This window comes from Polistes fuscatus, unplaced genomic scaffold (assembly GCF_010416935.1).
Source record: "Polistes fuscatus isolate 324 unplaced genomic scaffold, CU_Pfus_HIC Scaffold1, whole genome shotgun sequence".
NCBI lineage: Eukaryota > Metazoa > Arthropoda > Insecta > Hymenoptera > Vespidae > Polistes > Polistes fuscatus.
Window position 1 is genome coordinate 19,351,419 of NW_025112997.1, and position 26,813 is coordinate 19,378,231.

General features: G+C 29.8%; 4 protein-coding genes across 4 annotated transcripts; 2 read left to right on the forward strand and 2 right to left on the reverse strand.

Annotated features, from left to right (window-relative positions):
* Positions 1-528: 528 nt before the first annotated feature.
* Positions 529-2,744, reverse strand: LOC122523632 (histone chaperone asf1). Its single transcript, XM_043645528.1, has 3 exons — positions 2,584-2,744; positions 2,164-2,279; positions 529-2,091 (listed from the first exon to the last, which is right to left on the reverse strand). Exons 1-3 carry the CDS (start codon positions 2,690-2,692, stop codon positions 1,720-1,722), a joined length of 597 nt encoding a protein of 198 aa, XP_043501463.1. The 5' UTR covers positions 2,693-2,744; the 3' UTR covers positions 529-1,719.
* Positions 2,745-3,915: 1,171 nt separating this feature from the next.
* On the reverse strand, positions 3,916-15,514 carry LOC122523641 (formin-J). The gene is made up of 9 exons (XM_043645542.1): positions 15,272-15,514; positions 8,174-8,257; positions 7,638-7,793; positions 7,341-7,570; positions 7,088-7,252; positions 6,589-6,967; positions 6,297-6,447; positions 5,518-6,151; positions 3,916-5,426 (listed from the first exon to the last, which is right to left on the reverse strand). Exons 2-9 carry the CDS (start codon positions 8,211-8,213, stop codon positions 4,290-4,292), a joined length of 2,892 nt encoding a protein of 963 aa, XP_043501477.1. The 5' UTR covers positions 8,214-8,257; positions 15,272-15,514; the 3' UTR covers positions 3,916-4,289.
* A 2,753-nt stretch (positions 15,515-18,267) lies between these two features.
* Positions 18,268-22,098, forward strand: LOC122515461 (DNA repair protein complementing XP-C cells homolog). Its single transcript, XM_043632838.1, has 5 exons — positions 18,268-20,264; positions 20,344-20,549; positions 20,630-20,894; positions 20,975-21,143; positions 21,245-22,098. Exons 1-5 carry the CDS (start codon positions 18,474-18,476, stop codon positions 21,622-21,624), a joined length of 2,811 nt encoding a protein of 936 aa, XP_043488773.1. The 5' UTR covers positions 18,268-18,473; the 3' UTR covers positions 21,625-22,098.
* A 126-nt stretch (positions 22,099-22,224) lies between these two features.
* LOC122515472 (myotubularin-related protein 10-B) lies at positions 22,225-26,745 on the forward strand. Its single transcript, XM_043632844.1, has 10 exons — positions 22,225-22,628; positions 22,954-23,148; positions 23,230-23,385; positions 24,140-24,264; positions 24,333-24,485; positions 24,562-24,866; positions 24,970-25,116; positions 25,238-25,410; positions 25,510-25,680; positions 25,970-26,745. Exons 1-10 carry the CDS (start codon positions 22,557-22,559, stop codon positions 26,438-26,440), a joined length of 1,968 nt encoding a protein of 655 aa, XP_043488779.1. The 5' UTR covers positions 22,225-22,556; the 3' UTR covers positions 26,441-26,745.
* The last annotated feature ends 68 nt before the right edge of the window (positions 26,746-26,813 follow it).

Below are 26,813 nucleotides of genomic sequence, written 5' to 3' on the forward strand. Positions count from 1 at the left end.
TGCGACACCACGCGACGAAACACTAAACTAATACGATCTACACTCCAAGATTTTAAGAGCAATACTATTGTTATAAAGAAGTACCGGTAATTATGACAATACACAAGTAAAAGCATTAACAAATATTCATCTTACGATTTTGTTCTTTTAATATAAGTAATCGGTATCAAAAGTAGATCATAAAATTAATTTTTTCTAATTTTTCACTAAGGTCATTGTGTAAACATTACAATTTATTTAAATATTAATTCTCTAAATTAAAATAATTTTGATGTTAAACTATACAAATTCTAATTCTTCTTGCTAGTTCTTAGAACCTTTGATGTGATCTAAGACCCTAAACTGCGCAGATGCGTAGCATCTAGGTCTAATCGTTTTCACTCAAATCAAACTTGCCGACCATTTGTCTATTACAAAAATATATTTTATACGTGATATAGACTAAGATTGATTTACAAATTTTATTTCGTATGACAAATTATTTTCAACAACGTTTATAATTGTAGGTAAATAGAATGAACGGCATTGTTCAAGTAGAAAACTTTTTATGTATTTTTTTCATCAACTTTTCATAATATATACACTAGTAAAATAGAAGTTTTAATATCCTATCAAGCTAGCGTAGCATCGGATTTCACAGTTAATATGATGTAAATAAAGCTGCAAATATTTCCAACGATACATCAGCTAAATCTAAAAATTTGTGCAATTTTTTATACAAACTTTATATTATTATTTAATAAATGTTAGCAGTTTACATTTTCTATAAAGATTTCAATGTTTTGTTGAAAATCTCGCATTCTGTTTTATATTAAAATCAAATGATGAAGTACTATGAACTTCTATGTTATTAATATTAACACATTGACTATATCAGTCACCTGTGACCAGGATTTGTTGCATCAATGAGCCCACGAGGATCACATCTGCAACTAGTGTTACCATATTGTTTATATCTTATCTTAGAATTGTGATGTGTCTATGGTAAAACATAGACTTGTATGGCAGTCAACGCATTAACAGTACATCGCATAGAAGTACATTCATGAAAAACAATGATTTGCTAAAGCGTACTATTGAAGATAATAAATTTGTGTTTTAAATAAATATTACATTGATTCTTAGATATCCGATGTTACATCATACATTCTAACAAACTATTTTTTTTTTTTCATTTTTTACCCTTTTATTTGGAAAATAACTTCTATCTTATAATATACACCATTGTTTTTCTTTTTCTCTCCTCATTTAAATTTTCGAACGTTTAATCGACTTGTTAAAATTAAGTGAGATTAAATCTATTTTTCTAATTTCACAAAATACTATATAGATTAAAATAAAATTATTTTGAACAAATCATTAATATCTAATTTTGCACAAAAGATTAGACAGATCTATGAAAACCAAACCTTGAATTGAGCAATTATTTAACAATTGAATGAGATACAAGCATATACTATCAATGATTTAAGATACTACTGCATTTTTTTACATAATATCATCTAGCATCTCATAAGTATGCTTTTGATATTAACTGGTGTTTCAAAAAAAGTATTTTGCTTGTTTCCTTAAATTATTTAAATATGTGAAAGAGCTTTGTTGTTATTGTTTTCTTTTTTTTTCTGTTTTTTTTTTCTTTTTTCTCAGGTAGCACTCAGATATTTAAGTAAGTCGGAGCGACAATTGAATTATCTTTCTTATTAGTAGATAAAAATATGATTACATCACTTCCATGCTATTTTGTGGATTTTCTGTGAAACCCATTGTAGATGTTGGGGCATCTTGGGAGGTTTCTTCCAGGTTAGGTGCTTCCATACCTTCTGGCACACTATTTTCTGTAGAACTAGCACCGTCATCCCAATTAATTTTAAATCTTGTAACACGCGGCTTATCACCCAAGATATTTCTTTGCACTTTGTCAAACTGTGGTTGCGGAGGAGGATTTTCTCTCAGTTCAGGATCCATATACTCGTTGTTTATGAAATAACCAACACGCACAAATTCATGGCCTCTGTAAGAGCATGTTAAGAGTACTACGGTAACACCTAATGCATCATTCACAGGAATTCTACTGACATCAGGAGGATCAGCCTGAAGAAAAAATAAATTAATAATTAGTAGAATAATAGTAGAAATAATACAACATCGACATAAGATATTTACTTGAAAGACAAACATATGTCGTCCTTCTGGAATTGGTCCAACGTATATGGTATCTAAAACTTGATCGAACTCCTCTGACTCTGCGCTGCCAACGTAGATCATTTTCCATTCCAAATCTACAATGATATTATTCATATCAAATTTATTTCCAAATGTCAAATATTAAATTAAAATTCATAGATTGTAAAAACAAAAATATTAAGCGATAAGATATTGATACAATAATCGAATGAAACATTGTATTTACTTGAATGTTAAATATAGAATTGAATATTATTATTGAGAAAAATATTACCAAAATGAAGAAGCTAACCTATCGTTTACAAAAATGCATAGATTTAAGACGTATTTACGTAAAATAATCGATTATCATAGATGATATAGAAGATGTAAATAAGTTAAATATAATATAAATAATACCTTCTTTCAAATCTTCGATACATTCAAAGGTTACTTCGAATTGAAAAGGATTTAGAAACGGTGAAGGATTGTCGAGAACCGCAACATTTGCAAGCTGTACCTTTGCCATCGTAAAATTTTCGTAAAAATATTAACAAAGCAAAGTTTATCTTATCGATTATGTTCGTTTGATCAACAATTAATAATATCGTCGAATCTCTCCTTCTCAACAACGCAATTAATTTCACCTTAGTTTCTAATGAAATAGTAAAACCGCACATGAAACTATAAACAATATTCACACATAGCCTTTGGTGGACTTTGGCGGGAAATAAAACGAAGAAAACTTCCGGTAATTAAATAACACTTGGAATTAATGATATAATATAATTTTGTCTTCCTGCGATAATAAAAAGAAAAATAGAAATAAATGAGAAACAATTTTTTTTTTCGAAGTTTCTTGGCCGATCGTTGATCTTTTTTCAAATTCTTCTTGATTCGTCAATATGATCCCCCTGTGAATAACTGTTTTTATCTTTCCTGTATCTTTATCTTGCAAGCACAAGATAAATACAATGCATGTAAAACGTAATTATAAAAAGTAAAGAAGAAATAATATATCTTAACAAATATATATTTATTCCATGAATTATATGTGAAATTTTGATTTTTTTTATGTATTACAAAATGTCATCGTTGTTTTATTTTCTTCAAAAATATCTTTTAGTGAAAGAATATGTCTTATATTGAATATTATAGAATGCCGTAGATGCCGACCAATCCTGGATCATTTTTGTCGTACGTAGTAGAGCGTCGAAGATTTACATTGGCTGTTGAAATATCATTTGAAGGAACGATCTTAAATTTCCCCTAACATTTTTATTACAAACTTCTTTCACGTGATCATTTCAATTATTGGAAAATATTATTAATGGAAGTTTTCATTAAAAACGAAATAACATCAAAAGAAAAATCGTAAGTGATTTTTATACTTTATTTACAAAATTCGTAATACGTACATACATAAAATAATAATAATAATAATAATAATAATAATAATAATAATAATACACGGAGAGATAAAATATATTTAAAATAACTTATTTACACAAATTTCTTTTTGTATCAACGGGACATACAAAATTATATACGCGTGTTTAATTGTATATAAGAATGTGTACAATTAAATTATTATAATTGTACATATGATTTTTCTTAATACCTGATATCGTAAGAAGAATATGTCCATTAAGTCATATCTTCGTTTTTGTACTGATTTACAAGATATTTATCTATGATCTGGTTAATTTTTTCCTCAGGATCAACTCTCTCTTACTCTTTTTTTTCCAATTATGATTCAATTTTTTTTGATCGAATATATAAATAAAAATATTCGATATGTCATAGTTACGTTTGATGGATAATTAAATTGACGATATGAACATGGATTGTTTTTCATTAAACAATTTGAGCGAACAATGAAGCGATCTTTTTTGTATTAAATATGAGATGTTGGATCTAGAGCAATTGTAACTCGTTTGTGACTCGTATAATTTTTGTAGGAAGCTGATATTTAATAGCACCTTTGTCTGAGGTAGTAGATGTATGCTGTTTGAAAAAAGTCATGTAGATGGGTACTATAAAAGTTAATTTTAGCATACATCTACGCAACCAAAGTGTAACTTAAGCTTCCTCTTAGCAATTCCATAGAATAAATCAAAAGATTATTAACCCACATAAGGGAAAGGAGGATAGCCAACTGGTGGAGGATAATATCCAGGGAAAGCTGGAATAGTTGGCTGTAAGGGTATGGTACTCGTCACGTAGGTTGTAAGTTCTGTCGGTACTACTTTAGTGGAAAATAATGTTGTGTACGCCGTTTTTGCTCCGAACATTAGTTTGAGCACTCTTGAGTCGGACACTGTCACTAAAGTTTGCGTGACGAGTGGCGCACTTGTCACTGTAAATTGGGGTTGTTGCTGTTGTGGGAAGAGAGGTACTTGAGGTATTGGAGGTGGAAGAACAGGTGGAATGGTAGATGTCGAGTATTCGTAGGATGTCCTTGGTACGGTAGCTACTGGTCTGGATAAAGTCGAGTAATGCGTGTTGCCATTATTAACTATCGGTATTACGTGAGATTCGTAAACGGTTTCTAACACTACGACAGGTCTCGAAGTCGTGATTACTTGTTGCTGTGGTTGACCGAAATATTTGAGCAAAGCAAGTTGCTGAGCTTGTTCGAAAGAAAGTTGTGGCTCGACGGAATTCGTACTATGTGAGTCGGATTTTACCTTTGTTGGTGTTGCCGATCTGAAGAGATCTAATTCGGAGTATACGTCGCTGCTAGGTGCTACGATTCTTTTAGGAATATCTTCGTCGTCCCTGTCTTCGTCACCGAAATCTAATTCCAAGTGAAGCTCGCTTCCAGCCTCCTCCAATTTCGAGTTAAATTCGTTCAATGTCTTGCTAGGAATAAATTGATAAATTTCCATCGGTGGTAGAGTTTTGATAGCGGTAACCGATCGAGCTATGTTGTAGGTTTGAACGAGAGTCAATTTCGTGGTATTTCCATCGTGTATCACCGGTAACAAATGAGTTTTTAGGAGAGTCTGAGTCGTCGAAAATGTTTCCGTAAGCGTTTCTAAAGGTGGTGTTACTTGACCAGGATCTAAGGATATCGCTGGAAGAGTAGCTACGGAGGAATCAAGTGGTAGAGTAGTTTCGTAAGCAGCTCCTGTGTTTGCCAAGATGTTCTCAGTCAGAGGTTCCGTCATTGGTAAAGTACTCGTAGGTTCAGGAACTGCAAACGACTTCTTCATTGTAGACGTAACTGTTATGTAACGCGTGTTTCGTAAAGTTCCCACCTAGAATAAAAGAGGATGATTTGAACGATAATTTTTGTATATTGTGTCATATAATTAAATCATCATTTACTTTTAATTAAATCAAGCTTACCTGGAACGTGTAAGGAGATTTAATCGTAGCTATTTCAAAATAAACGTCGTTGAGATTGGCGGCTGTTGAAATCTCAACGTTAAGAGTTTCTATCGGTAAAGTTTGATCCGCGTGTATTTGATCGTGAACGCTAACGTTAGGCACATCTTCCGATTCGCTTGGATCGAGTTCCTCGTTGGATAATGAATTTTCTGGAATTTTTCTTTGGCCATTAGACGTTGTAGCTGTAGTCGTTGTTGTTGTAACAACTCCAACGGAAGTAGTTGTTGCTTTATCATCGCCCGATGTTAATCCCTGTTCAGATATAACCGTTTCGGTTGATACACGTTGATCATCATCGTCTACTTGTTTGCGAATCGCGATTCTTGGTTTAGGAGTAGTTTTATAAGACCATCGACCCTGAGTTCTTGGAAGTTTTAATTTAGGCAAAGAACTCGTTGATGTAGTCTGCTGTTGTTGTTGTTGTTGTTGCTGCTGCTGTAACTGTTGCTGCTGTGATTGTTGATTCTTCTGTTTATTAGTTTGCCTCGAGGAAGAATTTGACTGATTACTTGGTCTGAAGCTGGTACGACGACGAGTCGTTTGTGGTTCTTGTGTCGTGGTTGATGACTTCCCTTCATTCTGGACACGATTTCTATAATATGAAATAAACGTGAATTGAAGAGAAAGGTTTCAAGAGTTTCCCAATGATTGGGATGATCTACGTAACGTGACATTTACAAAAGAAATTTAACTATTCTCTAACGATCAGTGTCGTCGCGTATAATTTATTTATATACTTGTAATTTGGCCGAGGGGTGGTAGGACGTTGTTTCGTAGATGCCCTAGCTTGGACCTCAGCATTATCATAATCTTCCAAAGTTTTACTACGATATTTCGGACGGTTAGTATTTGCGGTCGAATGTCTTCGTGTTGTTCGTACGGAAGAACCTGATATGAGAAAAACAACAAAAATTTTATTTTATTATTTCTTTTTTTTTTCTTTTTTCTTTTTTTTTCTTTTTTAACTAGTCCCCAGTCAAGCGAACGCTTCCAACATTAATTTATATGCTCGTAAAGGAGATAAACAACCTGCCGGTGCGCTGAATAGAATTTCCAATGGCAAGGACGATTCTTCTTGCTGACTTGTCGGCGTAGGCTCCAACTGCGGCTTTAACTTTCCGTGTTGCGGACCGATCGTCTTTAATATTCTGAGAGTATTCGACGGTCGTATTTTGCCCTCCAAATTCGAGGATGTCCCGACGATAATGCGCGAAGAACTTTGTAAAACTTGAGCGTACTTTCCATTTATGTACGTGCCAATTACGCTAGTTTCGTGAACCGTCGTCAATCCGTCTTTAACAATTGTACCACCGAGTTTTGTTACCAAACCAGTTGGATTCTCTTTTTCCCTTCGCGTCGCTGATCTTGGTTTCGATGCAATTTTACTCGTAGGTTTCAGATTGATCAACTGAAATGCATGGATATTATATACGTGTGTGTGTGTGTGTGTGTGTAATAACAGCTCGTAGGATTAATTGTCAAGGATTGGCAAATCATAGAAATATGTTAATAAAGATAAGTTATATACCTTGTACGTTTCATCGATGACTTCAGTTGGCTGTTTCGATAAGTAATCGTATTCAGGTTCAGCAAGATTATTTTTTACACCTGGAAATTCTTCCTTTGACTTGACTTGAACGATAGAAGAAGTTACGGGATTCACCGTAGTGGCTTTCACAGAAGAATGCGAGGTCTATAATTTAATATTATATTTCTTTTTGGAGGGGATTCTCTCGTGGATATTTTATACGTTGAAATTTCGTTTGAAAATTGTTAATTACCACTTGGCTTTTAACCACTTGTTTCTGTTTATCTTCGGTTGGATTGATAACGTTTTGCTCTACCACTGAATTCACTACGACTTTCGAATTTTTCTGTCCCTGCTTTTTTGTTTCTCCTCCTTGATTGCTTGGTTTATGGGTTTTACTCGGTTGAATATCTGGAATGGGTTTTTTCTCGATAGGTTTCGTTTGTATCGCAGGCCCACTACTACTTTTTGGTTTTTCTCCTTCTATAAAACAATCAATAATTATAATAAAATAAAGTCAATATTAATATATCTATCGTATTATATTAACCTGGTGGTGAACTTTGAGGACTGAACACCATAACTGTATTTCCGATCGTTGTAGTAAAATCCAAGAATCCGTAAACCGTCTGTGTCGTAAAATCAACCTTTCCAACCGCAGGATCCGCCGAATTAACGCTATAAATTTGTCCCGAATAGACAACAACTGGATGCGAACGAATAAAGAAAACTTGTATTAAAATATTTGTCCATAATTTAAATAATAATTATATAAATTAATATAAAAATGATTTGAAATTATATATTTAATATAAATTAATCCCAAAACACACAAAAAACAAATCTGATCTCTTAATAAAAAATATCTCAAAATGATAAACTTTCATCCCGTTGAAGTTTTTCTTTGATTTCTTTGACGATAATTTATGTTAATTTAAACAATAACATCTCACTAACAGAACTATTCAGGAAATAAAATTTTTCTATTCGATTTGAAATTACATCTCGGTCAGGGTTAAACTAATGATCAATTAAAATATGTTTTTGTAAGAATAAGAAAAAAGAAAAACAATTAATTATACTTACCGTAAGTGAATATTATGGATATCAGGTGTCTCAGCTTCATTGTTTTGGTTTACGTCATCCGTCTAAATATGTTAATCGGCAAATCTGAAACACAAGGATTTATTATGCTCGTTTAAATCATCACAGAGTCATTGAAACTTGTTCTATTTCCGTTCTTACGAAATTCATCATTGAAATCCGATAAGAAAGGAAAAAACTTCTTTCCGTTTAGTAAAACTTTTTTTTAACCTTGAAAGTCGACGAAAATGATCGTATAACGGTGAGAATGGAATTTTCTCGTTTCTCATTGCTATTTAAATTTATCCACGAGTCTGTGATAGCTCACCTTCTAACAAAAGCCTATAATTAATATTCAAGCACGATCTAACGCGTAACGGGATGCGAATTACGTTGGTTGTTATTAAATCAATAATCTTAAAAAAAAAAAGAAAAATAAAAGTCTATGAATAATTCTATCTAATATAAATTTAATTATGATAATATTCGTAGATTTGAAAGAAATTATTTTGTTCATCGAAGTAATTTAAAAAAATACAAAGTTATTTCCTCGTTGATTTTTTCGAATCGTTACAGGTTTTATAAAAATAATTGGAAAAATCATGAATTTGCGATCGAAAAAAATAGTTGTATCATCGTAAATCTAAAATTCTTGGAAATTCCGATGTATACTAAAAATATATCTACGAGTTTAAGTTCATTGACATCGAGGAATGAATAAATTTCGAAGATTCCACGATTAAATATCGAAATACTAGAGAAACCCTGAACTTAAAGCCCATAATCCATAATTATACAGAAGTATTGCTTCATTCATTCCGGCTGTTCGAGTTTTGAGTTGAAGTCACGTGCAGGTAGGATTTGTCGCGTGCACGAGGAGAACCGCAAGGTAAAGTGAAAAGTAGCGAGAGATATATATTCAGATTTTTATGTTAGGAAAGAAAAGTAGACAGTTGAGAAAATTAACGTTCGATACCAGTTTCTTTCTAGGTTAAATAATAATAATAATAATAATCATAATGATAATATAATTATTTTTATATCCATTTTAAATTGTATAATAAGAGATATTTGCAATATTTTGTCTAATTATTTATTATTATATATACTATATTAATGTTTTTCAACGATTATATATATGTATGCAATATTATTTGTAATTACTTTAAAATGTAAATAAGTTGTTAATCTTGGAATACATCTAATCAAAAAGTTACAAAATATTAACATTAAACTAAACTATGATGATATCTGTTTCTTAAGTATTTCTAAAAAAAAGAAATTAAAAAAAGAAATATTAAAAAGTGTTACGTACTATTTAAAAGTAAATTAAAATAAATACCACAAACTATGGTCATTAATTTTCTATTTAAATATATATTTAATACTAATATAATATTCGTATTTCCTAAGTATAACATTTAACAAATAAAAAATCACACATATAATATATATAATATTAGAAAGTCAATTACAAAACAACGTATCAGTGTTAAACCAAATAATGATAACGTGTTTCTGCTTGAATTTATACTCTCAATACTACCATAATATATTTAATTTTATTTCTCAAATATTATTTAAAAAAAAAATCATATATACATTAAAAAGTCAATTTTACGATTTAAAATAAATCCTATAATAATAATAGCAATCTCGCAACTAATTTATCTAACTATAATAACATATATTGTAACGTAATCACGTAAAATTACCGAACCATAACATAACAATAGTAATACTAGTGTAATATAAGATCAAAGCGTTTATCGAGTCAGGGAATATAAGAAAGATCGTGTGGATAAGATGTAAATTAAATAAAAACACAAAAAAATAAAAATAACGAATATCAAAAGTTTTCATCCACGCATATTACCGGGTCGTGTGAATCCCATAACACAATTATCATCGTACAATTATCATCGCGCAAATACCATCGCGCAAGCATCGTCTCGCAATACTGAGATTGCATTGGTAGGTATATAAAATACACAATATATATGTATATATAAATATATACATGTATCCCACGAAAGGCAAGACTACTCGTGAGAAAAATCACGATAATACTTACATATGTAAGTATTTACGATGGAAGAAGAAACATTAGAAACACAAGAGTTAAAAGAATTTCTGCATATATATATATGCATTCTCAATCCTTAACTATACAACAAGATCATTCATTTATGTAAAATCTATCAATCAAGATCAATCAAGATCAATCAATTGAGAAAGGACAAAAAAATCTAATGATTTCAAATACCATTATTATTAATTCTTTCTACAAGTTTTTCTTACTCGTTCTTACTAATAAATAATTTTTACATGCAAACAAAAAACAAAATGCATTGTATGTAAGAATGAGTACCTGAAAAAAAGGGCAAACAATTTTGATATATGTAACATAGGCTTTTCTTTCAGACACCTATATTCACAACTAACAATCAATAAAATATCATAAAAGATAATCATTTAAAGAAAAAGAAACATTTTAAGAAGTAATACCTAAATAAATTCATATTAATTTGAGCTTCAAATTAACAAAGATATTAAAAAACATCTTCACGTATGAAATCACTTTATCTGATGATATATAACAATCATGATCTATATATTTGAAGAGAAAATGAAAGAATCAAGTACCAAAGGTGTCCTTGATATCAGGATAACTCGGATAACTTTGAAGAAATGTTGTTTGGTAAACCTGCTAAACAGGATGAACCATCTGCATAAGAAACCTATACATATAATTATATATACACACACACACACACACATATATAAATACATCTAAATATTATCATTGCAATGATTTCAAATTCATTGAAGCGTAACTTAAAAAGGTAATGTACTAACATGTTATCAGGTTAGGATCACATTCCTCGAAAGCGAGGTTTAGAGTCAGTCGTTCAATAATGTATTATAGAAAAGTTTCAATGTGTTATAAAAAAAAAAGAAAGAGAAAGAGAGATAAAGAAACACACACACACACACACACATACAATACACGCAAAAGTGCACTAAATACTTTTCTACGATCACAGGTGGATATATAAGAGTATTGCAGTAGTATAGGATTATAGTGAACGTAACTTCGCACGGTCTAACGCACGATATCTCTCTGTAAAACGGGATTGCCATGATGGAATCGGGTATCTTGTTTGCCGGTTTCCTTACTTTATTTACCGGCTAAGAACGCGAACGTTGTTGGATGCGAATGCTCGCACGTGAGGAACTTTTAACAGTGTGCTAGAAGAGAACGAATGAACGTTCATGTCGAGGAATGTTGATTTAGCAATAGCGATAGTTATAGACCACCACCAAATGGACTTGCTCTAATGTAAGTATTGGAAGCTGAAAAAACAGCAATGGAAAACTCGTTGGTGCAGAAAGAAACGAATATAATTAAACCTTTTTTTCCCTGTATATATTTTCTTCTATTCCTTCCTTTACTTTAACAGGAAATCAAACTGTGACACGTTATAAGACGAATGTTATTCTATCGAATAAATATCTTACCATCCTAATAGGTAACATTTTTCTTGAATTTATCATTTTGAACTTGATGACTCAACTTTTGAACTTAATCGAATTATGAGAGAATTTAATTATCTTGTGATATATATATATATATAAGTATATAAAAAGGTAATTGAAATAAGAAAAAAAAAAAGGATTAATTAATTTTATGAAAGTGAACGGATATCTAGAAAAAGAAATAATTTTTTGGGGCAACCGTTAGTTTCGTAATACTGACTTCATTTACGTAGAAAAATGCTCGGTTTCTCCTAGTTGCGTAGTTTTTAACGGGCTCATCGAGTGTGTAATGTAAAATGGGTTAAGTCGATGGTTTAATCGTAACGATGAACAATCTAAGATTATTGAATAAGTGTATAACGGGTGTGTATATTGTAAGTCTCTTATTTATATATAAATACACACGTACACACGCACATACATATATATATATGTATGTATGTATGAACACATAGGCGTCGATACAAGGAGATGCACTTTCCCTTGGATTTTATCGGCCGTTCTGCTACGCGGATGTGAGATCCTAATCTCAACTTCAAATTCAACGGTGATTGAAAATGTACGTTTACTTCCTAGTAGAATTAGATAGTCGGAAGTATATTAAGTTAAGCTTCGTTGTGAAACATTAACGAATATTAGATAAAATAGGTTTTAAACAACGCGAATTAATGAAATACTTTTCTATCAAAAATTCTTAACAAATTGGATAGATCTCAATGCTAGACAATTAACGCTAGATTTACGGATATTTTGTTCATTATTTTTCTAATGACTTAGAAACATTGTTTTTATGGAGGATTGAGTAAAGGGGAGGAATTAATATTTACGTATATTTAATTAACTAAAAACCAACATATATGTTTTTAAAGAATAATATTTAAGTTATATATATATATATATATACGGTAAAGAAATTTTTGTAATGTGAGTCAAATTGGCTCAGTCAGAATTTAGTGGATACTAATGAGAAAATAAATTCTTATATAAGAACTTACTGTAAATATTTTTCTCCGTGATATATTTTAAGTATTAAGAAGAGACTATGAGAATAGAAAGCTGTGTGAATGAAGAATACAATTGGCAAGAAGATGGGTGATGATGATGATGATGATGATTCCCTGTAACGTGATAGAAGATACAACTAATTATCTAGGTTATGTATGCGTGTAAGTATATTTATGTGATATAATACCAATGAAAACGGACCAATAACCGAATTAGTTATTCTAATGTTCACGATATTCAAATTGGAATGAATAATAATTCTCATAGATAAGAATACATTCTTCTTAACTTATATTTTAATAGGATAAACTACTATTCCTAACGTGTCTATTTAGTATACCTGCATAAATTATTAACCCATTTACAGAATTAGCAATGATCCTATTAAAATAATTGAATAGATATCGAAGTATTATATCCGGTTTCAGATGATACTTAAGATTATAGAGAGTCAAACTCTCGGTACGGTAAATGCGGATGATTCACTTTCTCCGATACAGTTAGAGGAATGAAATTGCACACCTTAAGTAACAACAATAAAAAAAAAAGGGAATAACGAAATTATATTTGTATAATTTTATTTACTTTCTAGATTTGATTTGAATAAATTCAAATATAACAAAGACAATGTTATATTCAAACATTTCAAAGGGGAGATAAAAATAAATTGAAAAGAAACGAAACGAAAGTATTTCAAAAAGACAAACTAAACTTTAAAGGATCCTTTCGAGTTTTTAAGGATCACACACTACGAGTATTCAAACTTGATATCCTCGAAGGTAAGAAAAAAGGAGAGAAAAATAAGAACGATAGGTCGATAATGAAACTTTGTAAGGTTTTTTATCTTTTCTTTTTTTTATTATTATTATTATTATTATTATTATTCATGGAGACTAACACACTCCTATCCCTCAGGGTCGACAACTTTTCGAGTGTGAAAGTAATGTGCATCGTTTGATACTCCTTTATCGGAAAATTTCCGCATATTCCGAATACGTGACCGGTCCCATGCAACGTGCTTTTATTATATGTCCATTGAACCCGATAATATTGGAGAAGACAAAATCGTTGAAAATCAATTTTTGAGTCCTATCTAATCTTTAGTTTATCGTAATCTTTTTGTCCGTGTAAATTTATCAATCGTGAAAAATCGATAATGAATAATACAACAGACAGACATATTTCTATACTCGAAGATCCGTATTCTGAATTTTTTTAATATTATTTCTATATCATACCTTACTACTTTCATACTAATAAAAATGCTAATTCAAAGAGCTAACTTTCGAACAACTCAAAACTATTTCAATGGGATTAAAGATCATTCTAAAGATTCTTTCGTTGCGTTTTCGAAAAAAAAAAAATAAAAAAGAAAAGAAAAAGATTTAACTAAATCGAACGATCGAATATAATATGATTGCAAGAAAACGTCACTTTCATAAGATCCTTTCGTTCGCACGTTATTCTCAATGGTCACGTGCATAACCGATCACTATTTAAAAGACGTGAGTTAGGTGTGTCACTTTGTAAGGTACAACACTACCACCAACCCCGTTTCTTTCAAAATAGCCGAGAAAAAATGTACGTACATACGTCATTGAATATGAAATGTAATGAAGAGAAAGAGAAAGAGAGAGAGAGAGGTTTCTTTTCTACGTTTTCTACGTGCTTGAAATATTTCATGTCTTATTTTTTTTTTTTTACTATTATTGTTTTGTAACAAGCACGAATCGAAAGTTTGTGAGAGATCATGGATCATCGCGTGTGTATGATAAATTTTTAGTTTTTTTTTTTTGGTCAAAAGAGAAAGAAAAATAAGAAAACGGGGTCAGTGGGACGAAAATAGGGCCCCGAGAAAAAACAAATTACGATGGGTCTGGACCAAGCGCGAAAGTGTTGTTTTTTTTTTTATTAAATATTTGTTATTTATTATCGTTAGTCGGATGATTCTGAAGTAACGCAAGACTCGAAACAAAGCGTAATCACGATTAAATATTCTAAACGCATGTCAAGATTTTTTCGCCGAATACCAATGAGTTTAATTCTTTACCATTGTAAGACACATTGCGGTGGGTTTTTGTTTTTTTTTCGTCAACTGAATTTCTAATTAAAGGACATAAAGTCAAATCCTTGTATGAACAAATGTGATGATATCGTATATGTATAGAGATACATCATTCGTCATCGTTATTATAAACCGTCAAAAATTCGGATACTTTGCACGAATTGCACATATATGTGTGTATGTATATCTGTGCGCGTATGTATCTGTAAAAGAATTAGAAAAAATATGCAAATATTTATGACGATGATTAAAAAAAAAAGGAAAGAAAAAGAAGAAAAATTAAAAAAAGGTAAATTATTTTTGTTAATTAAATATTTTTTGTATCATATATCAATCACATCGATATCAAAGAAATAAAATAAACGATCAATGACTCTGTAATAAAAAATATAAAATTCGAATACATTTTTGGCGGGTTAATAAATGTGAAAAATGATTAATATGTTAATGATAAATAAAGATCAAATCTAATGTTATGTGCAGTTACATACCCAACGTTTGTTGGCGTAGGATCTATCTCTCAGGGTGGTGGTTGTAGTAGTGGTAGTAGCGTGAGACGAATTCGAGTCTGAGTAAACTCACAACTATAATTCGATGTTGTCGCGATTCACAACACTCGACATTCTTTAGAGCTCGCCTTGGAGTGACTGGATGGTAAAGCGGTTTCCCTCTCTTCGCTAACCCCGCCGGCTTCTTTACATTCTACTCCAGCCCCGATCATGGGCTTTCACTTCATGCAGCCTAACAGAAACGGCGAACGGTGATCGTACGACTACGACGACAACGGTTTTACAGCGTCTCCCGTATTGGTCCAGTATTTCCAACGAGAAACGGATAAACATATACAGCTTGTTTCACCTATAAAATTATTCCTCTATTTCTCTATCTGTCGTAGCAAAATATAATCTATTTACTTTGATTTTTCGAAAGAAAATATTTCTATACGAATTGTTTATTCACATTTACATGTTCTTCTTCGAAAGGGTTGCATTGTTCCCACAGTTTTGTTCCTGTATGATTATCAGATAATCATGCGTTTTTCTTTAATGCGAAACAAGGTGATCGTTAGAAAGATGTAGGTAATCGTTTTTAAAAAGATACACGAGAAATTGATAGATCTTATGTTAGATTTGCCAATACCATAGATGCGCATCATGGGATTGGCTAAATCGGCATATTTTTCTCCGGGGATGGATAATTATAACTCTTCCGTCGCATGACTTTCTCAACTTGTAACTCGGGAAAAAATTGAACAGAGAGAAAGCACATCGTATAATCGTAGAATTTGTACCAATGGTTGACTCGTTTAATAACTTATTGTTATGAAATATTAAACACTCCCATCTTTGTCCAAGGTTAAGTAATTATTCGGATGAAATTTCATATCTATTATTTTTTTTTAAATGTTACAATTAAAATCATTAAAAGTGTAAATTTTTTGTTGTTGTTGTTTTAACGACTAGAAGGTTAATTAAAGTAATCTCGTTAAAATAAAATCGGAAGGGAACCACCGTTCGTGTCTTTATCACATTTCGTAATTTAACTTTTACTAGTTCCCATTTAATCAATCTATTGCGCTGAATAAGGAGGCTCGAAGGAGCTCTGGTAAAAGTGAAAATACAAGGAGCGACAAGAGTTAGCGGAAAGTGTGTGGAGAAAGAAAACGTCTAAGAGAGAGTTAAACGAGATCGGAGGAAACAGGGATACCGAAATGGAATATAAGAATACGGAATCTTAAGAATATATGAATTAATATGAATGATATTCTAATTGGTCAAGGATTTCTCTTGAATTAATCGGTTTTTCTTTTTATTTTTTTTTATTTTATCTATTATCCATAATCATTGATTTATGTTATGTATGTACGTGTATATATGTAGGTGTATACTATACTATCCATCCATGCTTATGTTCAAAGTATCATATTGCGACCATGACAGTAATTAGCTTCTCTTCTCTCATATCAATTGTTTCTCCAACGCACAAATTGGTTTACCATATCTAGGCATGATTGTTAGTGGAAAAAGATGAGATTTTATCTAGCACGATCTTCCTCCTGTTGTGCTTTGTTCCTGAAAGTACTATTATTTCGTAAGTCCTAACTTGTCTTCTTCTTGAAACGTATAAATCCTTGAATACAACTACATTGTACATTCATACTGACAATTCTTACCGCTAACTTTCATGTATATATATGATAGGTTTTTTTTACATAATATACAAGGTGTCCTGTAATTGGTGGTACAAACGAGTAAGGGACAATTCAACGTGAAAAACTAACAATAAGTCGAAAACGTAGAATCAAATTTGTTCATATACAAGACACCATATATACGAACTCCTTATTTGAGCATTGACAAACAAAATTATTTTATTTTTTTTTTTTAAATAAAAGTAAACTTAAAAGCGAAAGAAAATTGTTTCTTCTAGGTATCAAACTTTTTAATCCAACTAGAAATTGTATATATAAATAATTGTTAAATAAAAAATCGATTTAATGCATGAGCCATGAATTTTTTTATCAATATTTTCCTTTACGATACCATTGTTGATTACTATCGATTTTATATGTCATTATTCCCAATAATGTTTTCACTGACTTTCATACTTTATAGGCCGACATTACTTTTTTTCTGCAATGTAAAAAATTGATTATATCTTTTAACCGAATAACAAATATTCGCACACAAATTAATATCCGTTTTATCAAACGACCTTTTACAAAAATCTTCCATTTCTCTACGCGATTAGAAATATATAAATCAAACAATGACTTCATTCCTGACGAATATGCGTATGAATGTGTATATGTATATACACACATATAAATGTATAATTATATAATATTTTCGAATGTCATACTTAAAAAAGAATTATAAATTGAAAGAAATTTTTTTATCGATTCTCCCGATTACCTCATCTCTATCTTAAATATCTGAGATATTTCTAAGATTTCTAAATATACAGATATCAATGATTATTAATTATAATATAGATTAATAATGTGTAACAGAAATTAAAAGAAATATATAAATAAATACGCGTGGTAATTAATCAGTGTTTGTTTAACTTTAAAAAACATAAAAATCTATTTTTGTATCTTTTTATATTATATTTAATGTTAATCGTTTTGATGTATATATTTTTCATAAATATTCGTAGTATTTCTAAATTTAATCTGAAACTTAATTAAATATTTATATAAATTTTATATAATTGTTATAAAAACAATTATTATCCTTATTCGATCTCGCCATTTTGATTATTGAATTTCCAAGAAAATTGATAAAACTTTCAAATTTCGCGCAAAATTCAACATAGATGACGCTGACACTAAAAGTGTGATCGACCAATGAACATCAAGTGTATCAAAGCTAAGAAATGGCGTCTAATTTAAATTTTATTCATTAATACTATTTAATAAATTTGTTTGTACTTATATAAGAGTTTAATAATCTATGTTTATAAGATAAAAATAAAAATAAAAAGTATACGTAATACACATTTATATCATCGTAATTATATTGTTCCTAAATTCCTTTATCTTTCGTGAAGAACTATAGTTAGAGAGATCGTGTATGCTCGTCTAGAATCAATCGAAAACTCATGTGTTGTTTATGTATATTTTCTTTGTCGTGTTTTTAGTATTTAAGTAGGATGATATGTTGATATTTACAATTTACTTTATCCAAGATGAGTAATCAAACAGACGATAATAGTTCGGAAAGTGAAAGTGAGTTTTTTGTATCTCCGAAGGAAATTGATTTGGATTCGGGTTTTTTTAATAAGAAAGGGAAAAAGGCTAACGTAACATTACGCAAAGCCGGCAATTGTGAAAATTCCGACGATAGCGATGAATTTAGCAACGTCAATGATACCAATTCTGTTGAACTATTTAGCCAGGTATTAAAAAATTTGGAAAACACCCAAGCTATTTGTTCGCAAAGTGAACAAAATTCTGACAAAAATGAAACTACCATTGATGTATCAACAAAGCAAAAGAAAACGAAAGTTATACGCTCTGAGGATGAGAAAAATCATCTCTCTCAACACGTGCATGACCTTTTGTTTGAAGGAGAAGGTAAAACATTTGAATCGGATGGTAACGAAGATAACAGCGAAGATGAAAAATTAAATGATGTAGCTGGTTCTACTAATTATACTACTCCAAAAGAAGGAGTAAATATAACGTTACCTGGTACTGCTGTAATATTAAAAAAAAAGAGGAATGGTCCAGATTTAAATACAATTATTGAAAATCGGATTAATCAGCGGTTAAGGGCTAATCAAGTATTGATACACAAAGTAGGAATACTTTGTTGGTTTGCGCATGGGTTCCATGTGAATAAAGTGATTAACGATGCAGAAATAATGTCTGCATCGTTGTCCCTTATTCCAACTGAAAATTTACCTAAAAATAGGTCTGATTTGAAATATATAGAAAAATTTGTCATATGGTTTAAAAGGAAATTTGTATTCAAGGGAAAAGAAGGAAAAGATGAAAGTATAACGAAAGATATGTTGTTGAAAAGATTAAAGGAGAAAGAAGTTTTTAATTATAAAGAATTAATATTCTTATGTATAGCAATGCTCAGGGCAATAGGATTAAATTGTCGTTTGATTATATCTCTTCAACCGCCACCATTAAAATTACAACGAAGTCAATTGTTTACTTCTAAACCAAAAGAAAAAAAAGACATAGATAACAAGGATTCTGGTAAACCTATCAAAAAGGAAGAGAAAATTAAGACGGAAAAAAATACTAAAACGAAGAGAGGTAAAAAGACAGAAAAGGAAACATCCACGGAAAATAAAATAATCCCAGAGAATAGCGAGACTGCCAGGAAAAATGCTCAATTGGAAGCAAGGAAAAGGGCTGCTGAAGTTCTAAGCGAAAGAACAACACGAAGCAAAAGTATTAAGAATAAAATGAGTACAAGTACTCATAGTAGTAACGAAACTATAAATAATAAAAGTAATGTTGAACAAACAAAAAAATCTAATGCTAAACAAAATGAAACTGAAAAATTAATGGATTCTGATAAAACAATAAGCAATACTATATCCAGACAATTAAGATCTCGAAAACAAATGAAATTATCAAATGAGGATAATCCTGTAGATTCTAAATCGACAAAGAAAGAGAAGATTACTACTATGCGCTCTACAAGAAGCAAACAAAAGAGCAAAGCTGTAGAAGAAGATTCTTTTGAAGAAATGGATGAAAGTTCTTCCAAAGATGATGATTCTGAAGAAGAATTTGCTCGTCCAAAAAAACAGACTATTTCTAAAACTAAAAACGATGTAAAAAGATCATCTATAAAAAAAGAAAGTAAGCTATTGTCATCAGATGATGAAGTAAATGATGTTAACAGTACCAAGAATTATAGAAATTTCTGGCTTGAAGTATATTTGGAGTCGGAAGAAAATTGGATTAGTGTAAATATAATAGATGAAAAAGTACACTGCGTGGATGAATTATATGTAAGTAAATATATAAATACACCTATACTTTACAATCAATATTACAAAATAAATAATGATGAATTATTTTTTAATTAAGAAAGCAGCTTCCAAACCTGTATTATATGTTATCGCTTGGAACATCAATGGAACCATGAGAGATGTTACAAGACGTTACTGTCCTCATTGGCTTACCGTTACACGTAAACAACGTATTGATGAAAATTGGTTCAGCGATACGTTACATCCTTGGAAAGAAAAAAAGTCAGCTATATCAGAAGCAGAAGATAAATTATTAGAGCGAATGTATGTATATTTTTTTATTTTAAGTATATTAATAATATACTTAAAAATTAAATAAATTATTTGATTCTTTTCTATTACAGGGAATTAGAACAACCTTTACCTAAGACAATTAGCGATTGTAAAAATCATCCACATTATGTACTAACTAGACATTTACTTAAATACGAAGCATTGTATCCTTCTGATTGCGTGCCATTAGGTTATTTACCCAACGGCGAAGCAATCTATTCTCGTCATTGTGTACATGTACTTTCTTCTAGAGAAACATGGTTAAGAAAAGCACGAGTTGTTAAACCGAAGCAAGAAGCTTATAAAGTTGTTAAAGCTCTTCCAAAATATGACAAGGTATATTAATTAAAGATAAACAAATTATAAATTAAAACAAAATATGAACCGATTAAATGTTATAATAATTATGTATACAGCTTTCAGGAGCAAAATTAGCAGATAGACTCTTAGAATTATTTGGCGAATGGCAGACTACTGAGTATGTTCCACCAGAAGCTAAGGACGGGATTGTTCCTAGAAATGAATATGGAAATGTAGATTTGTTTCAAAAATCTATGCTTCCAAAAGGAACCGTATACATTGATCGTAAGTGATATATTATCATTATTAAAATAATATATTATAAATAATCATAAGATTATTATTAAAGATTTATTTATTAAAATAATAAATAAATTTCTATAAAGTTCCAGGATTAAATCGAATTGCACGAAAATTGAATATTGATTGTGCGCCTGCAGTTATCGGTTTTAAATTTGGAACTATGGGAGCTTTGCCAGCGTTCGAAGGTTTCGTTGTTTGTACAGAATACGAGGATACTTTAAGAGAAGCATGGGAATCAGAACAAATCGAGGCAAGGAAACGTGCTCGCGAGAAACATTTCAAAAGAATTTATGGCAACTGGAAAAGATTGATTGACGGTATGCGCATTAAACAAAAATTAGCTGAAAAATATGAATTTCAAAAAGAAACGAAACCTTTAACTACAACTATGACTACGACAACGATCACGAATAAACGTACGAAACAAAAAACAACCGATGCGAAACGTCGAAAAATTGTGTAAGATTTTTTTCGTAATTATGATAAATAGCTTGTTTATCAATAATATTATACCGTGAATATATTTTCAAATTTTGTTCGATCATATTATTTCTTCTTTCTTCTTACATTTTCTTGTTTGTTAAAGAATTGTGTACAATATAAAAAATTCCGTATTTATATTTTTATACATGCATAATTGAAAGCATACTTATATGTAAAATAATATATTCAATGAATCAAACAATATCTCATTTACAATATCTCATTATAAAAAGAATTTTCTATTTCATATATCATACGTTAGTTAAAACTATAATGTAAATAAACCATATATAAAGGATTGTTCATCAGCACGTTTATCACAATTCGATTATGAAAACAGTATTTTAAAAAAACCATTACGTACATACGATTTATATTAAGAAGAAAATTTCCAAGATATTGTAATCAACAAGTGTAAGCAATATGTTATAAAGACTATATATGATTAGGCATATATGATTTGTTTCATTCATAAATAATATAACTTAACCTTAATTTTAATTGATTTATAAATTTGAATAAAACTAAAACTTTAATTTTGTATATTTAAAAAAATATTTCCCTCTGGTGGAATTTTTTGTCAACAGTCGACAATTCTGCCATCTAGTGGTAACACGTACTAATAAATATTATTTTATCAATGATTTATCTAAAATATATTTGATCTATGCTATAAAACTTTAGAAACTTAGCATATATTATGATATATACATTATGTTTGTGTTGTCTCATGTTGTTTTTTGCATCTAAAATCGAAATACATAATTGTGGTTCACAATAAATAAACACATGAAATATATACAATGGAACGCTATTAAAATTGAGAAGAATGAAATAAAGGATTAATAGAAACACTTAGAAATTCGTGTTTCCAAAACTGACCTTCCTTTTCTAAATCGACATCATTTTTAAATGTCAATCATGGAAAGTAAAAGTTGTAACAATTTTGTAAGTTATGTGGGATTCGAAGAACTTGAAATGCAGGTATTATTTTTCGTTTGTTTTTTTACTTATGCAATACAAAATATTATATGAAAAATTAATATGATTCAATTTATAATTTAGCAATATTTTTGTGTGTATACATTTTTTAATTATAAAATCTGTCATACATAAAAATTATATTTGTGTACATACCAATGCAGATTTGTATGTTTACTTTTTAATTTTGGTTATCTACAATATATAATTTAAATATAGATGAATTGTGTAAAAAGTTGTTTAAAGTTATTACACATTAATTAAACTTATTTAATATGATGAGAGTAATATAAAAAAAAATTGATCATTTATTTTTTTATCCATATAGCAAATAGAATCTAGTCAGCGTAATTCATTAATTGAAAATAATTTAAAACTTTTACGAGGAGAAGCTCTTGTTGCTAAAGCGCAAAACGTTTTAATGTTTTCACCGGTTGGTGATTTAAAACAAGGAACTTCCGGTGTACTTTCTATTACTAATTTCAAGCTCTCTTTTATTACAAGCGATGATCCTAATGGAGAGGTAATCTCTATTATATATTATCTCGCTTATTAAGTTCAAATGATTATATTTTTAATGTATAAATAATTTTGTAATTAATAGGATAACTATCATCAACAAAATCATTTGTATGGGTATACGGATACATGCCTGACAAATATCGACGAAATTTACTTAATAGCTGGTGATAAAAAGAAAAAACTTCTTCCAGGAAGTATAGTACCGTCCAAAGTAAAAGCGATATTTATTACTTGTAAGGTAAACGTTTTTGTCAATATAATATCTTTTGAAAGAGTTAACACATTGAACATCGACCCTGCATTATTGCAAGATTGATTTTTTATTCCAAGTAAACATGTCATACAAGTATACATGATATGTTATATCTGTCATTGTTTATTTATTTCTGTATTTGTTTAATTTCTAATAAAACATAGACAAAAATTTGCAAAAAATCAGATCAATAGTGACTCTGTTAAAAATTTATTTAGAGGGTTAGTATCTGTTTTATTGTAGACAAACAATGCAAGGTTTGGTATTCAATGTGTTAAAAAACTTGGGCATACTAGCCATATCTATTCCAATTTGCACTTTATGTTAGAATATTGTTAAAAGTCATGGCAATTAACAACTCCTGTCTATTCTTACTCATCATTGGCCTATATATTTTTAAAATAATTATGTGACTTCTACTGTCATTAGCTTACTGTCATAGCAAACAGGGATATTTAACTAAAATAACTTTAATTTGGATACCTTTAAAGTATCTGGTTGCGTGATAATTTCCTCGTGTATGACACATGAAGTTTTCAAGTAGAACGCATATGGCCGGTATGCCGCAAATTTATTTTTAAAAAACATTTAGATACAAACAAAAATTAAATTTTATAATAATAATAATAATTTTAATACACTATATAGACTAATTTGATACAAGTTTTTTTAATCTTAATTAATGTTTTTTATATCGTTAAATATAATACATTAGAAATATTTATTGTGTTCTTTTCAGAATTTGAGGACATGGTCATTTTCCTTTAAATTTTCACCTCTCGGGGATGGAAAAAATATTTTAAATGCCTTATTACATCATGCATTTCCTAGCAGACATCATTTGTTATTTGCATACGATTACACGTTAGTATTACTTTTTATCGTCAACTTTTATTTATACAATTTATATGAAAAGTATTGTTTAATTTTAGCGAACCATACTACAGTAGTCTTGATAAAGGTATAAGATTATTTAGTAATATATCCGATTGGCAGAATGAATTTGAACGTATATTAATTAGCGAAAAAGCAAGCAAAGGATGGAGATTATCAACGGTTAATAAAAAATATCAGTTGTGTTCCAGGTTGGTTAATATTAATTAAATAATAATTTAAAATTCATATATATATTCATCTTATTGAGTATAATTGTTTACGCAGTTTACCACAGTATATCATTGTACCAGCGTCTTTAACAAATAGTCAGCTAACAGACGCTGCAAAATACTTTCAAGGCAATCGATTACCAGTTTGGGCATGGTCCAATCAACATGGCGCAGCATTAGTCAAAATGCCTGAATTATTACCAACAATTAACGAAAGGATACAGGAAAACATAATGTTAGAAAATGTTAGGAAAAGTCATCCTTGTAAAATGCCACCCCTTTTAATCGATCTAAGTAAAGATATTAGTGTTAAATCAATAGCTGTAAGTTTCTCCAAATTTTCCAGTTTGTGTTCTCCAGGTTAGCATTACTGCATTATTCGCAACACAATTTTTTATAATGATTTTTTAAAGAAATATGACTTTAATTGAACAATATTCATAATTGATTTATTTACTTTCAGAAAATATTAGACAACTTTGGATACAAGATAATAATTTCTATTCGTTATTGGAAAGTACAAAATGGCTTAAGTATGTATCATACTGTCTAGAAAAAACAATTTTAGCTTGTACAAGTCTTAAGTCAGGATTTTCGGTAGTTTTACAAGGTATATATGAAATGAGAGATCAATGTTACTTGCTATTTGCATTTATCATAAGTTTCATTACCAAAACAATGTCATTCTAAGTTGTTTTGTTAAGAAGTAAAATATTATTATATATTTTTAGAAGGAGAAGCTAGAGATTTATGTTGTGTTGTATCAAGTTTAATACAATTATTATTTGATCCATATTTTCAAACGATCGTTGGATTTCAATCTCTGATACAAAAAGAATGGGTCGCCAGTGGACATCCTTTTTGTGATCGTTTAGGACATATGATGAAACCAAACACTGAAAAGGTATAGAAATATTTATTTAACATATTATACATAACAATTATATATTCGTGTTTATCTACAATTACTTTTTAATCTAATCGATTTGTTTGATATTTATAGTCTCCATTATTTCTACTTTTTCTTGACTGCGTTTGGCAACTTTGTCAACAATTCCCAGCAGAATTCGAATTTACTGAAACATATTTGACAACGTTGTGGGATGCAGCTCACGTATCTATATTTGATACTTTTATTTTTAATTGTGAAAAAGATCGTATGACGGCAGCTACGGTAATACTTTAATATTTAAAATACACAGGGTGTTCTGCAACTAGCAATACAAATTTATTTTTCTCCAAAATGAAGCCTTATATGAACAAATTGTATTTTATATTTTCAATTTAGTTTTTCGTGTAGAATTATCCCTTGCTTGTTTGTATCACCAGGTTACAGGACACCCACTATAACTAATAATATAGTTAGAGTTATAGTTTAGCAAATCAGTATATTAAATTAGATTCTTCTTAGATTATTATTAAAATTGAATGTATGTAATAATATTTTAATGACGTACTTTTAGGATCCAAATACACCGCTTATATTACGTAGTGTTTGGGATTGGAGAGAACAATTTAATGATCAAGATATCTTATTATTTTCTAATCCTTTATTTAACGCTTATGAAAAAACATTGACGGAAAGGATGACCGTTAAACCATTGTACTGTATCTCGAATTTAGAACTTTGGAGCCAATGTTATTTCCGTTGGATACCCCCGCTTGTTATTCACAATGGTGGTAGAAGTCACATAGATCTTTATACTAGATTACTTCAAAACGATATAAATCAATTAAGATTAAGATTAGATAGGAGTTGTGAATCGCCAATTGATAAGTTAAGTAGTTATTTACTTCAAATGAATATCGACAGCTTTTATCCATTTAGTAGTAAAAGTTCTGGGAATACCGTTAGTACCCCTATCATAAATAGTACAATACTTGCAACTGAAAGTTTATTGGATGCTCAATCCCTGATAACTGTACCTGATTGACTGTTTGCAATGTATATATATATATATTTACCTTAACTTAGGTATAAATTAGTTTTACAGATTTATACCGTACCTTTTATAGTCAATTGTACAGTGTCTTGTTAAAAAATATGTTATTAAATATATTATAAAGATTTAGAAATAAGTGTCTTGAAAATATTAATTATAATTTTTATGTACATAATAACAACAACACCAACAACAACAACAACAACATTGTGTAGCTGTTTTTATTGGAACGATCGTAAGAGTATCAAATTTGTTTGTTAGTAATATAAAAATTAAAATTTGAACGAAAGATAATATATTGAATATTTATTAATTTCTATCATTTTTGTTTTGTTTTTTCTTGAATTTTTCTTTATTGAAGAAT

Excerpts from the sequence above, each read along its gene's own strand:
- LOC122523632 (XM_043645528.1), bottom strand. The coding sequence starts at position 2,692 with ATGGCAAAGGTACAGCTTGCAAATGTTGCGGTTCTCGACAATCCTTCA. Across the intron at positions 2,280-2,583 it reads TATCGAAGATTTGAAAGAAG|ATTTGGAATGGAAAATGATC; the intron begins GTATTATTTATA and ends ATATCATTGTAG. Across the intron at positions 2,092-2,163 it reads GACATATGTTTGTCTTTCAA|GCTGATCCTCCTGATGTCAG; the intron begins GTAAATATCTTA and ends TTTTTTCTTCAG.
- LOC122523641 (XM_043645542.1), bottom strand. The coding sequence starts at position 8,213 with ATGAAGCTGAGACACCTGATATCCATAATATTCACTTACG. Across the intron at positions 6,448-6,588 it reads TCTATTCAGCGCACCGGCAG|GTTCTTCCGTACGAACAACA; the intron begins GTTGTTTATCTC and ends TTCTCATATCAG. Across the intron at positions 6,152-6,296 it reads ACCCCTCGGCCAAATTACAA|AAATCGTGTCCAGAATGAAG; the intron begins GTATATAAATAA and ends TTCATATTATAG.
- LOC122515461 (XM_043632838.1), top strand. The coding sequence starts at position 18,474 with ATGAGTAATCAAACAGACGATAATAGTTCGGAAAGTGAAAGTGAGTTT. Across the intron at positions 20,550-20,629 it reads GATAAATTATTAGAGCGAAT|GGAATTAGAACAACCTTTAC; the intron begins GTATGTATATTT and ends TTTCTATTACAG. Across the intron at positions 20,895-20,974 it reads CTCTTCCAAAATATGACAAG|CTTTCAGGAGCAAAATTAGC; the intron begins GTATATTAATTA and ends TTATGTATACAG.
- LOC122515472 (XM_043632844.1), top strand. The coding sequence starts at position 22,557 with ATGTCAATCATGGAAAGTAAAAGTTGTAACAATTTTGTAAGTTATGTG. Across the intron at positions 24,867-24,969 it reads TTCCAGTTTGTGTTCTCCAG|AAAATATTAGACAACTTTGG; the intron begins GTTAGCATTACT and ends ATTTACTTTCAG. Across the intron at positions 25,681-25,969 it reads ATCGTATGACGGCAGCTACG|GATCCAAATACACCGCTTAT; the intron begins GTAATACTTTAA and ends ACGTACTTTTAG.